We start from the raw sequence: 14,554 nt of genomic DNA on the forward strand, positions 1-14,554 counted from the left end.
GCGTGCGTGTGTGTGCGCGTGCGTGCGTGTGTGTGTGTGCGCGCGTGCGTGCGTGCGTGTGTGCGCGCGCGTGTGTGTGTGTGCGCGTGTGTGTGTGTGCGCGTGCGTGCGTGTGTGTGTGTGTGCGCGCGTGCGTGTGTGCTTGTTTCTTCCCTCCTGACGTTGTGTTCGTGTCCAGCCTGGCGTTCGGGAATTGTAACGGCCTGGCGGTGGTGGACTACTTGCAAAAAACTGTCATATTATGTATGTCGACACTGGATCTGTACGGAAGCACCGACCCCTACCAGCGCCTTACCCGTTCCCCCCGCAGGAACAGGCAGTCCACCTCAGGTAACACACACACACACACACACACACACACACACACACACACACACACACACACACACTCCTGATACTCAGTGTGCAACATAATCACAACATCCAGACACTGAATCTGATTTCTCTGCTCCTTTGTCTTCTTCTCTTTCTGTCTCTTCTGATCTAGTGCGTGACAAATATGACAGTTTCAATATATTCCTTCAATATTTAATCAATCATTACTGTTAATCAATCATTACTGTTCAGGTGCTGTTAACAGTGATGGGAAGTAGAGCATATTTAAGGTAGTATGCACTACTCAGCCCTGACCCTTAGTTTTCATAATATTTTACATTCAGTTACATTATAATTACAAAGTACTTTTATTATTATATAATAATATATTAATTGAATATATAAATATATATTTTAATTTAAAAACACGCCTCTGCCTGCAGTTGTTTTCTAATGTGTTACTTTACAAACTGCATTCTTATTATTTTAGAAACAAAATTTAACTTCCAAAACTTTTAATGTGAAAACTCTTGGAAACAAAATGCAAATGTATTAAAGTGCATTTTCTGAAATGATTTCAGGGATTTGACATATCAAGCCTTTGTTAGTAATGCAGGTATTTAGTGTGTAATGTAATAATGTCCCACTTTGAACGGGATGATTCTGCAGTGGCCTCGAGAGCTTAATGGACTGCAGAGACAGAAAATACAAACCAACTGAAATAAAAACATCTTTAATAAACTGACGTTTTAGGCACAGCATTAAAAACTAGTGAGAATAAGTGGTGGTGTTTAAACTCCTCTCAGCTGACCGAAAACAGAAAATGTGACATTAGCCTTGCAGTTAGCACATCGTTAGCATTTATGGTTGATGAAGATGAAGTTCGGACAAAACCCTCAGAGTGGGGAAAGCAAAGGAGAGCAGGCATTAATGACACTGACACAGTAATATCAGACTATCTGTAACACCACGACGGCCTGGATCTTCTGTCCTTCTCTTTGTCTGTCACAGTCACACACAAACACAAACACACCTGCTCATCTCTGCCTGTCATAGAGCTGCACTGTGATATGAAGTGCATGTTAACAGGTTGCGTGTCATTCCACACGGGCATCATATGCATGTTGTCATTTGATTTCTCAGTCTGTTGTTTTTAGCCGTGCTCGAGCGCAGACCTGTAAGAGCCACACAGGTGTTTCTGATCCCTCCTCCTTTTCTCTGCCGCTGATCTCGTCTGGTGACGGCCTCTGAAGCATCTTAATTATATTTAACGTGCTTGAGCCATATTCAGACCCACCGTTTAGGAATCGCTGTGTAAAATAGAGGCCGACTCTTTTTTGGACCAGGCACCAACTTGGTGGTAAATATTTCAGAAGAACTTGCAGCAAGTGCTCGTTTTATTGCGTAATTCCCACAGGTGAGCTGAAAATACTCTGGTGATTTTTTCATATGCTGTTGCACCCTACACTTTCTGTGTGAGCTCTTTAAAATCAATGTGGAGACAGAAGGGAAAATAGAAGCGGGCAAACATGCCCTTTTCTGTGCCGCGGGTGGTGCTGTGCTGATCTGAGGCACTTACTGTGCTCCGGTTCACACAAGGCTCAAGACCAGACTCTGAGAGCACAGCCAAAAGGCCAGTGCCGGGTCCCCACTCCATGTGTCTTTGAGCAGTCTGAACACTTCCTGTGCCTCCCACCACATCTTTAGCTGTTGTCATCACACACACATGTGCATGAGTGTGAAAGCTTTCAGCGATCAAATGTGGGCATTTACTTCTCAGAATGATGTCACAATGCAGATGATTAAATGACAACCTGTCGAGCTCGGTTTCCATGCTGCGCTGTTGGTAATGACATGTTCCCTGCTAACACCAGTGACACCAGCAGTTCTGGGTTTGCTGGAGTAGCGGGTATTTCTTGTGCCCTTCCCTGACACGATCTCACTTGCTGCTTGCTCTCACTTTCTTTTCCTCTCTAAGCCTGTGTGTTCTTCTCTCCCCCCCTGCCTCCTCTCTCTCCCCACCCCCCCACCCCTCTATCCTCATGCATTCCTCTCACTAACATCCCCTCTTTTCTCATTACTGCCATTCTTCCTTTGCCTCCACCCCACTTACGCTCTTCCATTTCCACCCTCTTGTCCTCTTTAACCTCTCCTCGCTTTAAACCCCACTCCTTATTTCCACCACTCCTTCCTCCTCCTCCTCCTCCTTCTACTTTGGTGACTCTGTGGCTGCTGGTGTGGGCATGCGGGCCTGCCTGACAGAGTTTTGCATGCGCGGCCTGTCTAACTTTTATTCAGATTCAAAGAAAAGGATCCGTACATCCTATCAGAGTAAGTCGGGCCTTCCCAAAGGCCGGGGGAGTCGGTGTATGTGTGTGGGGGGTGTGGGTTGGTGTTTTGATGGACATAGTAGGACATGATGTTTGGTACAGATGATTGCCACAAGAACTGACACAGACTCGAAGCCCAGGGACAAACCAAAGACATGACTGGGATAAAGCGAGACGTCACCTGCAGAGCTTTGTCTATTCCAGTCATGTCCAGCAGTCTGTCCTTTGCAGAAGAAGAGACACTTCTTTGAGACAGCTGAGCAAGCACAGTTATAAATAATGCATTATCCATGCGATGTATATTTTAACTAAAGCCAGTGGGGTTATTGAAGCTAACTGTGTGCTTTTTGTTGACAGTTACAGAGGAAAGTTTAACGAGGGCACCTCTCAGTGTCTTCAGTCATTTGCAACGTCAGCATAAACTATTGGCATTACCAATGTTTGGCAGAACCTTTGACTGAAGACAAATAATTAAAAAAGTCCAAATGTTTTGAACTGTGACGACTCTGCGAGGCTGTTAATGAGTCCTTAATGAACGCTGCTTCAAACAGCCCACATCTGCAGTCGGGCTTTGAGGGCTGAGTTAGAAATCTCAGTGTTTGTGGCAGTTTTTACAAACGGTTCGACTCCATGTTGGCTCGTGCTTGCTGCATGTGACTGAATATGATCCTGTTTGAATTTGTGTGTGTGCTGTTTCGTATGTTCGATATTTATTCCACTTTATCATGAGATTTGCACTACATGCTTTTTGAATTTTAATGCAAGCTGGTAAAAAATGTTAAATCTGATTGTAGTGCAGGTCGCATCAGTAATCAGCCACTCTGCCCATTGAAGGCACTTTGAATCCTGATAAAAAAGCAAAGAGCAAATATTCGAGGCTCACCTCGTGAGGAATGATGTAATGATGAAGCATTGTTGCTAGCTGCACTCTTTCTTTGGGCTTAGCGTGGCTGACTTCTACCAATCAGACGTCTGCTTAATCTGCATGACCGGCGTGCTTCAAATAATCTGACACACTGCGTGTGCTGCTTCTTCTTCCTGTCGGCTGCTGCAGGCCTTACTGAACTCACTGACAACCAGCAGTCGATTGACATGGAGAGGAGCAAGTCGCCCACTTCAGGTAACCTGCTTACACACTCACACACAGACACGCACCAGCAGCCACCAATCCTTCATTCCCTGAATGCAAATGTCTTTGATTGGCACTGAGTCCTTGTGGGTGGGATGCTTTGTCTTTAAACTTGAGTTACAGCCTGCGGTCACCTCGTCACCAGAGCGTCGTCACGTGGTGAGAGCGGCACTCTGTTCACTGTTGTTTCAGAGAAGTGCTAGCACTCCTTCAGTGGAGTATACTGGGTTTGTCTCAGCTGGTTGGTCCTTTAGTCTGAAGTCGTGTGGTGACCGTGTTTCCCAAAGGTGAAGAAGAAGGAACGCTCCACGCTCCATCAGCTCGGTCGTTTCCTTTGACATGTTTGTCTTTCACTAACACTGATACGGCAGACTGCAGTGGAGATAGAGCATGCATGTTAATGAGCAGCAGTAACATCATCAGAGTGGTTTAGATTCTTATTTTGTATCATTGACACTGCATTATTTTTATTTTAAGTTTTTCTTTGAGTTGTAAATTGGCTGGCATGTTATCATTACTTGTAGCAAATACTCGAGGATGTATCGTCACGTGAAGAAGAAAGTTTTCACCTGGACTCCTGTGATAAAGTTAACCACAAGATTTAAGAGAAGTAGCAGCCAGGTCAGCTAATCACTGCACCTGGTTAGCTGATCGTCAGCACCTCTGTAGAAGCCGAGGTTTTAGCACAACATGTCAGACTCTACAGGCCTCGGTCAGCAGGGTAAATGATGGAAAGGCTGCAGGAGAAAGAACGTGGCAGCACAACTTAAGTTTGCAAAGCTGCATGTGAACAACACATTTGGAGAAAACCAAGCATCAAACCAACTGTCAGCCCCGTGGTGGAGGGGTGAGGGCACCTGCAGTCACTGAGTGGATTATGAACTGCCCGTCCAACCACTAAAGCTTGACTGAAACTGGGTCGTCAACACCATTAGTACCTACTCGGATCGACCCACCACGGTGTTTAAGGTTTTTTCACTTGGTCATAGTACCTGGTACCAGGTACTAAAACAGTACCTGCTCAGCTGTCATGAACTGGGATTCGCACGAAGGCAGGACCGAAAAGCAGACTCAGTGCACTCACTGAGAACTATAGACAAGACTTTATTTACAGAGGGGTCGGTCAAAAACAGAAGCTTATGAGGGAGGCTGTTCTGAGAAGCTGCGATCGAAGCCGTGGGAGTCTGTAACAGAGGGAGGAACAGGTAAGGGAGCAGGTGAATCAGGACAGGGGTGCAGTCGGCTTACATGCAGGGCCAGGTTGAAGAGTTTTGGGGGGTGGGGGTGTCTCTGTGGGAGAAGCCAGAGAGAGTGAGTGCGAGGGGAGGAATGGTTCCTTGAGTACTCACGAACGTCGGGGATGGCAGGAGGACAGGCAGGCAAAGTGACTGGTTGATGATTCCTTAATGGGAAATGGCAGCAGAGGAAAAATGGAAAAGCCAGCGCTGGAGGAGGTGAGCAATGAATCCAGAGCAGGATGGCTCGGGGACCTGAGCCCAAAGAAACAGAGTCAGTCACAAGGCTTGAAGGAAGGAAGAGTGGAGCACAGATGGGGCGTAGGTACCACAGTAGGTGACTGAACCAACTGGCGATGAGTAGCAGGTCGCGCTGGCTTCTATAGTTCATTGTGATCGAGAGCGAACGAGGCTCAGGTGCGAGGCAGGCGGCTCCGCCCAAGAGAGAGCCGGTGAACCATCCAAAACACAATCCCCACAGCTGCTCCCACGGTCCGTGACAGGCCGGGGTTTCAAGCGATCCGAGCAGGTAGTAAAATGTAAAATGCTTCCTACAAGATGATTGTGTGATAAAACCTAAACGGATCCGATGTTTGTATTCATACTCATCGTGATGTCGCTGGCATCGAGTTTCAGCATCACACTTTGGAATAGAAGCACATCTGAAAGCTGGTCTCTGGATGAGATCAGTGCAGCTGAAGACAACGAGGCAGAAATGTGTAATGGATGAAGAAGAGATGAGAACATTTCCCAGCAGGTGTTTTTGTGTCTCTCAGAGGAAACGCCACCTGAGCAAACGAGTGTGTAGATCTGTGCTTAAGTCCCTGCCAGGCTGGCACGCCGTGTCCTCGGGGCTCTGTCGGGTTTGTAAGGCCTCAGGTAAAAAAAAATCAACCAAATCATATTCAGTGTTTCTGAATCCTACGCTCATGTAACAGACAGGAAAATAAAAATAGATGATAGGAAACAGAGAACTATAGGAGCCACATCAGGTAATCTTACTGTATAAAACCTGGAGCGTTCCAGAGGAAACAGACGAGTACAGACGTCACAGCACTTTGTGTCATCGTATCATCCCTCAGTTTGCCTCGACTGCTGATTGTGCTTTGGTGGCTTTTAAAGAAAGGAGGATAATTGAACTGTGTTTTTAATCTTCAGAAGCAGCAATGACTCGATTAAACCTGCAAAACAACAATTCAATAGTTGTTTAATTCATTTTTGTTTCTCTGTGTGACAGAAAAACTGCAGCCACAGTTGATCTTTGTATGAGATATCATTGCTGGGTTCATTTTTCATTGATTATGCACACGAAGGATGCCGTTTCATGCAAATACTCAGTTTGATGTTTTTGTCTTTTCCTCGGAGCTCAAAGCTTTCTGATTTTTCACCAAAGTCATTCACAGGATCCTAAAACTGATCCCTGCCTTCCAACCAGCAATGCACAGACGTTCCTCTTGTCCTGTCGTTGATCCTTCAGTATATGTATGTAGTCTGGTGTCAGACCGGATCCACGTGGGCTGATGGGTCCAGGCCTGTGCTACAGGGAAACATAAACAGGTAGATGGAGCCAAATGCTAAAAGCGATAAGCCAGCCGTTGTTTAGTGACAGCTTTATTAAAAATCTGCTTGTGTAACCTAAAGCACAGATCTGTGTCCACAGGAGACCGAACACTAACATAAAATCCCACCAAATGCATTTTGTGGATGCATCATTAATTTACCTCAGCTGTCCACAATCTGCTGCTCGTCGATGGTTTTCCTGTGATTGTTGTGTAAACACACACAGGATACACACTTTGGGTTTGTTCTCACGTGGACTCTGCAGCCTTGCCTTTGAGCCTCCTAAGGAGAGGATAACAACAGCATGACAGATCCAGGACGAGCTGTTCTTTGCCGCTGTGGCGGGGAGTCTCTCAGCATTGTGATGTGGACGAGGTCATGGTCATTCTGTCCTATTACAGGCCTGTCGCTTGTTAATTAAAGAGATGGAAAAGGAGAAGAATTATGGCGCGGTGGATGAAAAGCACGTCGACAGATGCGGCATGACGCTGCATGATTGTGTCTGATTCGCTTTAACGGTTAAACGCTGGGGGGAGGGGGGGGGGGAGGTTCATAATTATAAGAAATGTTAGCAATAGCTGAGAGCAGGACAGCCGGGCTTTAAATGTCAGTTAAATCAGGTTTGGACTCATTCATATTAATGCAGCGCGGATGTGAAATGTATTAAAAGTTGCGCCCGCAGACCAAGCTCACCGCGCTGTTCACGCTTTGTTTTCTCCTGCTGAATATCATCTTCAGCTCTGCTCTGTGGCCATTAGAGGCTGTCCGCTTGTCCCCGGCACACCTGTTGTGCTGTATCTGTTCAATGCCATAAACAGACTGTGGACAGCTTATTAAGGCAGCCAGCCATCGTCCTGATTCACCCCACGTGTCAATAACAGGGAGCTTCTCTCTCACTTCTCAGCACAGCTCTTGTTCCTGACCTTTCTCCCGTCTCTCTCTTTTGTCATTAGGCCCAGTAATTGGCCCCCTCTCCGGCCTCAAAGCTGTCTCCCTTCACATCCTTCCCGTTGTCTTCTCTTTAATGTCCTGAGGTGTGTTGTTTGGGTCGAGGTCATGTGTTAGATTTCTTCTGGGAGCAGTACGCGACATGTCGCTGTAGCGTGGCTTGACCTCAAAAAGGGGACTAACAAGACGAGACGCGAGTGCTCGGCGCCTGACCCCACGCTGCGTGACCCCACGCTACGTGACCCCCCCCACGCGACCCCCACACTGACCCCCCCGCTGCGTGACCCCACGGGGTATATTTAGCACCTGAGGGGAAAGGTGAGGTTTGATCACATTTAAAAGAAGCTTAAATACACATTTGTCAGCTAAACCCTGCTGGAGGGTTTTCTACAGCCATGTCTGTGTAATGAACAAACCCATGTAAGCACTAATTAACCTGCAGAGAAACAGTTAAATTCATTATAAAGTTCATCACATGCTTAAATCACTGATGCTTTCCTTTAAATACTCCTCCAGCCTGCATGGTCACTCGGGAGGTTTTTATTTGTTTTGTGGTTTTTATTTTAAAATCAGAAAATAAATTAAAAGTAAAATTAAAGATTCAGCAGTGTTAAAAACCCTATCATTAAACCAGGAAGTTTCATAATATAAATCCTAACCATGGTGTTTAATAATACACATGTACCAGCAGTAAAAATAACAAAGCAGCAGCAGAGCCTGCTGTAGCAGTCGATGGTTAACGTGAAGGCGAGCAGATGATGATGTCATCACCTCCAGCGCCGTGGTAACCAACAGCTTTGCTCTGCACACTAATACAAACACAGGACCTATGGCCACTTCATTAGGTACACCTTGCGGTACCAGGTTGGCTCAGACTGGACAAAGTGCTGGAAGCCTTCAGACGGCTGCTGCACGTCCGTGATGTGAACATGCCAAAGATGCTCAGTTGGACTGAGATCTGTGAGGTGGTGTGTTATCCTGCTGGAAGCATCCATCACAGGATGGTACACTGTGGTCATAATAAACTCCACCCTCTGAATGTTTCTGAGCAGGTAATATTTTCCATCTTCTGTTGCCCAGTTTCCGTGGGTCTCTCTGAGTTGTAGCCTCAGTTTCCTGTTCTTAGCACCCAGTCTGGTCTCCTGCTGACCCAGCTTGTCTTCTTCGAGCTTAAACCATGCTCAGAGCTGTCTGGCCATTCACCTCTGACCTTTGACCTCACCGAGGGGCCGACCTCTGTAAGTGAATGACATATGACTATGACATGGTTGTGCAGTGAAAAGCTGCCACGTTTGAAGTCACTTAAATCAGCTTTCTTCCCCTGATGCAGTTCTGTCAGCTGTACAGGTCCACTGTTCCCACTGGTACCAGTCAGTCATGTCTCTGCAGTCAAAGGCTTCTTTAGCCACAGTGTCAGCATCAGGGTAACAAAACAGTAAAGTTACTCACAAGCAGAGATGGACAGTAACGCGTAATCCGATTACTTTTTTCAAGTAATGAGTAAAGTAAGGGATTACCATTGCAAAAACGGTAATTAGAATACCGTTACTTTCCCGTAAGCACGCTGCGTTACTGCGTTACTAAAACCGTGATTTTTTTTTTTTTGCGAGAATGTCTCATGATAGTGACGTAAGCGAGTGCGACGTTCGTGACAACAGCTGTGTGCAGATCAACAATGGATAATATATCGAGTGCAGGAGAGAGTATGAGCGTGCAGCGTTTAAAGCGTGGAAGTACTGACCTTACTTTGAGTTTGATTCCATAAAAAGTGACAAAAACATTAGTGTCCGTTGTGCGTGGGAAGAAAACTTCTTTTTACAGCGAAAAAAACCTCTAAACTTCCGAGCAAGCAGCGAGTGCGCTACGACGTAATGGGAAACTCACAGAGAAACTCACAGATTCTTCCACTGACCGCCGCGGCACACCTGCACCAGGGTAAACCTCCGCCTACCCCACTCCTGCTTTATAGGTGAAAATAGAGCAACAGGACCGCTGAGTCTTTGATTTTATTTATTTTCTGCTGTGTTTCACTTGCATTTATTTGAAAGAGTGAGTGTAAACACAAAAAAAATATTTTATTTTATGTGCTGGAATGTGCAGAAAATAGGTTTAAATGTTAAACAAATTTCTTCCAGTCAGAGAATGTTGCATATAATTTAATGTTTGCTTGATGCATAAAGTTAAAAGATTAAAACTAATAAAACAAGTTTTAAAAAGAGACTTTTTCATTTGATTACATTTTATATGATGGATTATGCAGAAAAAGTAGAATTGGACTGAAAGATCTATCACTTTATCACCTGTTCAGGTTGTAAATCGTGTTTTTAAAAAGTAACTAAGTAATTAATTACTTTTGAAAATAAGTAATCAGTAAAGTAACGGGATTACTTTTTGGGGAAGTAATCAGTAATTAGTTACTGATTACTTTTTTCAAGTAACTTGACCAACACTGCTCACGAGTGACAATAGTTTCACCGAACGAAGGATCAGATCAGGTCAGTTTATGAATGATGGTTAAAACTATTGTGTGTATGTATAAGCAGTGCTCTGCTGAAGCTGGCTGACTGATGACTATATGCAGTGATAGACAGTAGAAATGGGGTAAAGTAGTGGTGATGTGGGCCCTGTGCTATGACTCTAGTGCAGCATACCCAGGATATGTGGCAGTCAGATGAAGGCGGTCATCAGTTCGATAAGCTAACCCTGAGTTTATTAAACCAGTTTGAAGCTCATTCACATGAAAGGGTGGCAGCACTGGACCAGTCACAGACATGGAAACATCTACTGGGAGCACAGCAGCAGGTTCTACAATGGAGGATAAAACTGTATTAGACTAACAGACACGCAGTGAGTGCAGCAGAGCGGAGCGTCTACTAATCAGGAGGTTGGTGGTTCAATCCCTGGCTGCTCCAGCTGGCATGTTGAAGTTCTCCTGGTCCTTCTGTCCTTCAGAGCATGAGCGTTGGGTCAAACGTGGTTAGGTACACAATACTCAGCTGTATGAGCCGGTGTAAGAAATCACCTCCTTAAAGTGAGTGATGGGACCTGTGAGTGTGCAGTAGCTTAGCATCAAAGGTGCTGAGTGTGTGTGTGTGTGAGCTTTACTCAGAAAGACTGCTGCCATGTTATTAATAAGGCATAGCTGGGTACAGACAGCTAACAGACTTATCAATATTACAGCTCAATCAGTCAGACACAGGAGAATCATTATTCTATTAAATGAATATTTAATGGCTGTAAGAACGTTTGAACTCTTATTCTTTCAGCTGAAGATGAGACATGAGAACAGAATTTAAACAAACAGGTGCTGCTGTGTTAGGATGGTGCAGGTTAGTCTGTAGAACAGGAAATACTGAGGGAATATTATCCATATTTAATACTGAGGCTCATTATGGAAAGACTTCTGCTCACAGAGAGGTTGGAGCCATCCTCCAGGGACTGTGGGTAATCCTCAGAGGAACTGATTGGTTAGCAGGTGGTGATGTCATAGCTGTTGAACGTAACCTGCTGCAGCACAGGTTAGGGCTGTAATATGAGTTGCTATGGCAACGGGTCATGGTTGGAAGTAAACCGCCTCCAGGATTAAGTTACCTGGAATAACCTGGAAAATGCTGCTCTGTAGGATGAGCCTGTGGTGTGGTAGAAGTAGCTGTAGTAGTAGTCGTAGTAGTCGTAGTAGTAGTCGTAGTAGTAGTAGTCGTAGTAGTAGTAGTGCTGCTGTGGTTTGTTGCAGTGATGGCTGTGAGTATGTGACCTTCCCAGTATCTGCTGGTGGGATGGAGCTGTTCTTATGACACCTTCTGTTTTCATAACCTCACGACTGTTTCCTTCCTATTACCTGCAAGTTTCTCTTCTCCCCAGTTCACCCACTGTGTTTGTCTCTCCCCTGTTGCCCTGAAAAGTGTGTGTCTGTTCTGTTGGATCTCCTGTTCCAGTTCATTACCCAACCTCCCTTCACAATGACCCCCGCGTCCTGCCAGAGCCTGTGGCCAGTCTGAGAGCCAGCCACTGCAGTCCAGTCTTTTACTTACTGGATAATGGTAAGAGGAGGGGTGTTTCATGGATCTCAGCCTCTTCGTGGACACCTGCTTGGAATTTTTGTCTTTCTTTCTTTGTTTGTGTCGTTGTTTTGGGAGAGGGGATAATTAGGCTTTGGACAGGCTGCTGTTTGATGTTGCACCTGCATGCTAACGCTGCTTCCACACTGTGAGCAACACTATCAGCAGGGCGCCAGACTTTTACTGACTAATGTTGAAGCACAGGTATCAAATATAACATATTCAGCCTTTAAATAAAACCTCATGCTCACTGACCAATGGGGACACAGTACATTCATAACAGTAAATCATATTTCTTTGGCTAGCACAAATGTTGTATATATAATAGAAGCTGTAGACGGTAATTAAACAGCAGCAGGTGCACAGGTGGAGGAGGCTCCTCCGTCACCTGTGGGTCATGGGTCGGTTCAGCATGAAGCATATCTGCAGTCGAGAACTAATAAAACCAAGCAGCAGCATCACTATGTGAAAAGTACGGTGGAAGCCTCTCGCAGCACGTGTGAAGCTTGCAGTGCAAACAGGCTTACAGGACTCTAGGCCGTGGCTGCTCTTCAGTGTGCTCCATGCTTTGTGCAGAAAACTGCAGCTGGTGCATTGTGTGTGTGTGTATCTGTGTGTGTGTGGAGGGCGGGTCCAGACCTTGGGTTCTTCATCATCCTGCAATGCTGCTGAAGCAGATGGGCTGCAGCTGGGCACTTCTCCTCACTCATCGGCAGCACCGGCGCTTCAGTCTGTCTGACATCAATCATCGCGCCTTCGCCGGAAGCGCACATCTAAACACAAACATGCTCCCGTACCTGGCGATGGCGCTCGGGGTCTCTGTCTGTCTGCGTGTCAGTAAAGCTGCTGTCTTATCTTGCTGTGCTCTTGGCTAACATTCATCACTGTGCTGTCTCTGACTAACTGCATGGAGCCCTCTCTGATGAATAAGCCCTCAGCTTGCTTTGGATGTTCAGAAGTTAGTTAATCAGAGGTTTAGTCCTGTGTTAGCCTCGTTTGGGATGTCAGCACTCTGTACATTACTGTAACCTGGACACAAGACATGTCACCTTCATCGGTGACAAGAGCAGCAGGACACTTAGAGAGGACAGATGTACACGGGCCTGACGAGCAACAGGAAGTAAGATGGACGCTGCAGTTATGTCTCTCAGAGGTATCTGTGTTATGTCTCTGTGCTTGCCGTCTGTGTGGACAGATAAGACGTTACCTGCTGAGAGCCGGTGCAGGCGAGAAAAACAGGCTGATAAATATGTAAATGTTGCAAATGCAGCGACCTGCAGGGTCACAACAACAACTCTAAAGATCCCACCTGCTGCTGGATAACAAGAAGGAAACGTTGTCTCCATTCTGCTGTGAATGAATCCTGGAGTAATGAACAGAGTGCTGAGGCTGGTCTGACATCAGTTACTGTCACACGTGTGTTTTAATACACTGTGTGCACAAGAACAATGCAGAACAACCACACACGTGAACGCGTAAGCACGATGTAGTGACATCGCCACTTTCCTGCTCCTCTGGCTGGAAAGTGTCTCTGTGGTTAAAAACCAAAGGTGCTGAATTCCAGTGGGTGCAGTGCATGCTGGTTAATATTCATTTCACAGTGAGAGACGCTTTGGCTCCTCAGATCAGTCCCACCGGTTTATTTTGATTAAAATACATTTTATGATGTGTTAATGCAGCCGCTGAGCCATTAAACAGAGGAAGCATCTGTGAGCTACAGGTTCATTATGAGAACATAATTCCTGTCGTTGCATCTCCAACACTGCACCTTTCATACGGTCGCAGCAGCATCTGGTGACTCTGGTTTATTATGAAGAGCGCACAAGCACACGGCCCTCATCTGTTATCTCATTAGCAGCACTTATTCAAAAGTCCGTCGAGGTTCACGGAAGAAATGCAAACAAATTAATGACTGGAGATTCGTTGAGACCAGTGTTTCCCATCACCGTGCAGCAAACATGCTGAATGACATCAAACAGGTGTTTCATGCTTTTTTTCCTCGTGGTCATCAGCTGGATCGTGTCTTCTAAATCCCGCCTTCTTCCTGAGGGGAAACTGACACGTGACGCCTCGAGTTCGACCTTTGCAGTTCTCTCCTTACTGCAAAATGCTTGCAAAATGTGTATGTGGTTATTTTGGTTGCCTTCAGTGTCTGACTTTGTTTTTTTATGACACTTTGTGGTGTCACCCTGTTCATTTGTTGCTTCCACGTCAAATCCCAGGCCCACAGAGCGGACTTCATTATTCCAGGTGTAGACTTGAGGAGTGTGCTCTCGGACTCGGAGTGATTAAAAACATCAAAATGAGTCTTTACGCGTTAGCGTTAAGAGATGCAAAGAGAGACAAAAGAGAGCACCTGCTTCAAATGACTAATCACTGAGTAATCGCTCTGTCCACTCGAGACTTTCTGCCGTTGCGCTGACTCAGTATCACTAATCGTGGCGGCCTGGGATGACAGTGGAGCATGCTTTTTGAAAATATGCCTGCAAACATGCAAGTGCACCAGTTTGCATGTTCTTTGTTCATTTGACTCGGTTCCATTTGGTTTCTTTTCAGTTTTTTCCCACTTTGGTTTGTCATCGTTTGAAGCAGACTACACCTCCTTTTTTTTCTTCTTCCATGATTTCTTTTTTGTTCTATTTTATTTTGAAGGGATTAACTGGTGCTTTGTTTCCTATTCTTTTGTTTCAGTAAAGGGACCCGGCAGAAAGTTAAGTCTGCCAACAGATCTTAAGACTGATCTTGGTACGGTAGGCGAAAGCCAGCAGTTTTACTTGATTTCCTTTGAGTTTCTGCTTTTCTCATGGTTTCTAGGCTTTTGTGTTGCATTAGTACTTTTGGATTTCACTCAAACTTTCCTCTTTCAGTTTCCTTGTTGCTCTGTCCTGTTCAACCAGCCCATGAGACTGTCGGCCTAACGTGTTCGTCCATTTTGCCCGTCAGTGTGTTTTGATTTAAAGCGTCTGTGTTTGTTCCTTC

General features: G+C 45.6%; 1 protein-coding gene across 9 annotated transcripts in view; it reads left to right on the forward strand.

Moving 5' to 3' along the window:
- Positions 1-14,554, forward strand: part of stxbp5l (syntaxin binding protein 5L) — a 136,748-nt gene that overhangs the window by 103,950 nt on the left and 18,244 nt on the right. For 4 of the 9 annotated variants that reach the window (XM_063499726.1, XM_063499729.1, XM_063499731.1 and 1 more), the window contains exons 18-20: positions 179-330; positions 2,578-2,646; positions 3,700-3,765. In XM_063499726.1, coding sequence (XP_063355796.1) covers positions 179-330; positions 2,578-2,646; positions 3,700-3,765 — 287 coding nt within the window. Of the gene's footprint in view, positions 1-178; positions 331-2,577; positions 2,647-3,699; positions 3,766-11,452; positions 11,558-14,554 lie in introns of all 9 variants that reach the window. The other 5 variants (XM_063499727.1, XM_063499730.1, XM_063499732.1 and 2 more) reach the window with 2 other exon arrangements.

Source organism: Pelmatolapia mariae, linkage group LG16_19, assembly GCF_036321145.2.
Source record: "Pelmatolapia mariae isolate MD_Pm_ZW linkage group LG16_19, Pm_UMD_F_2, whole genome shotgun sequence".
Taxonomy (NCBI): Eukaryota; Metazoa; Chordata; class Actinopteri; order Cichliformes; family Cichlidae; genus Pelmatolapia; species Pelmatolapia mariae.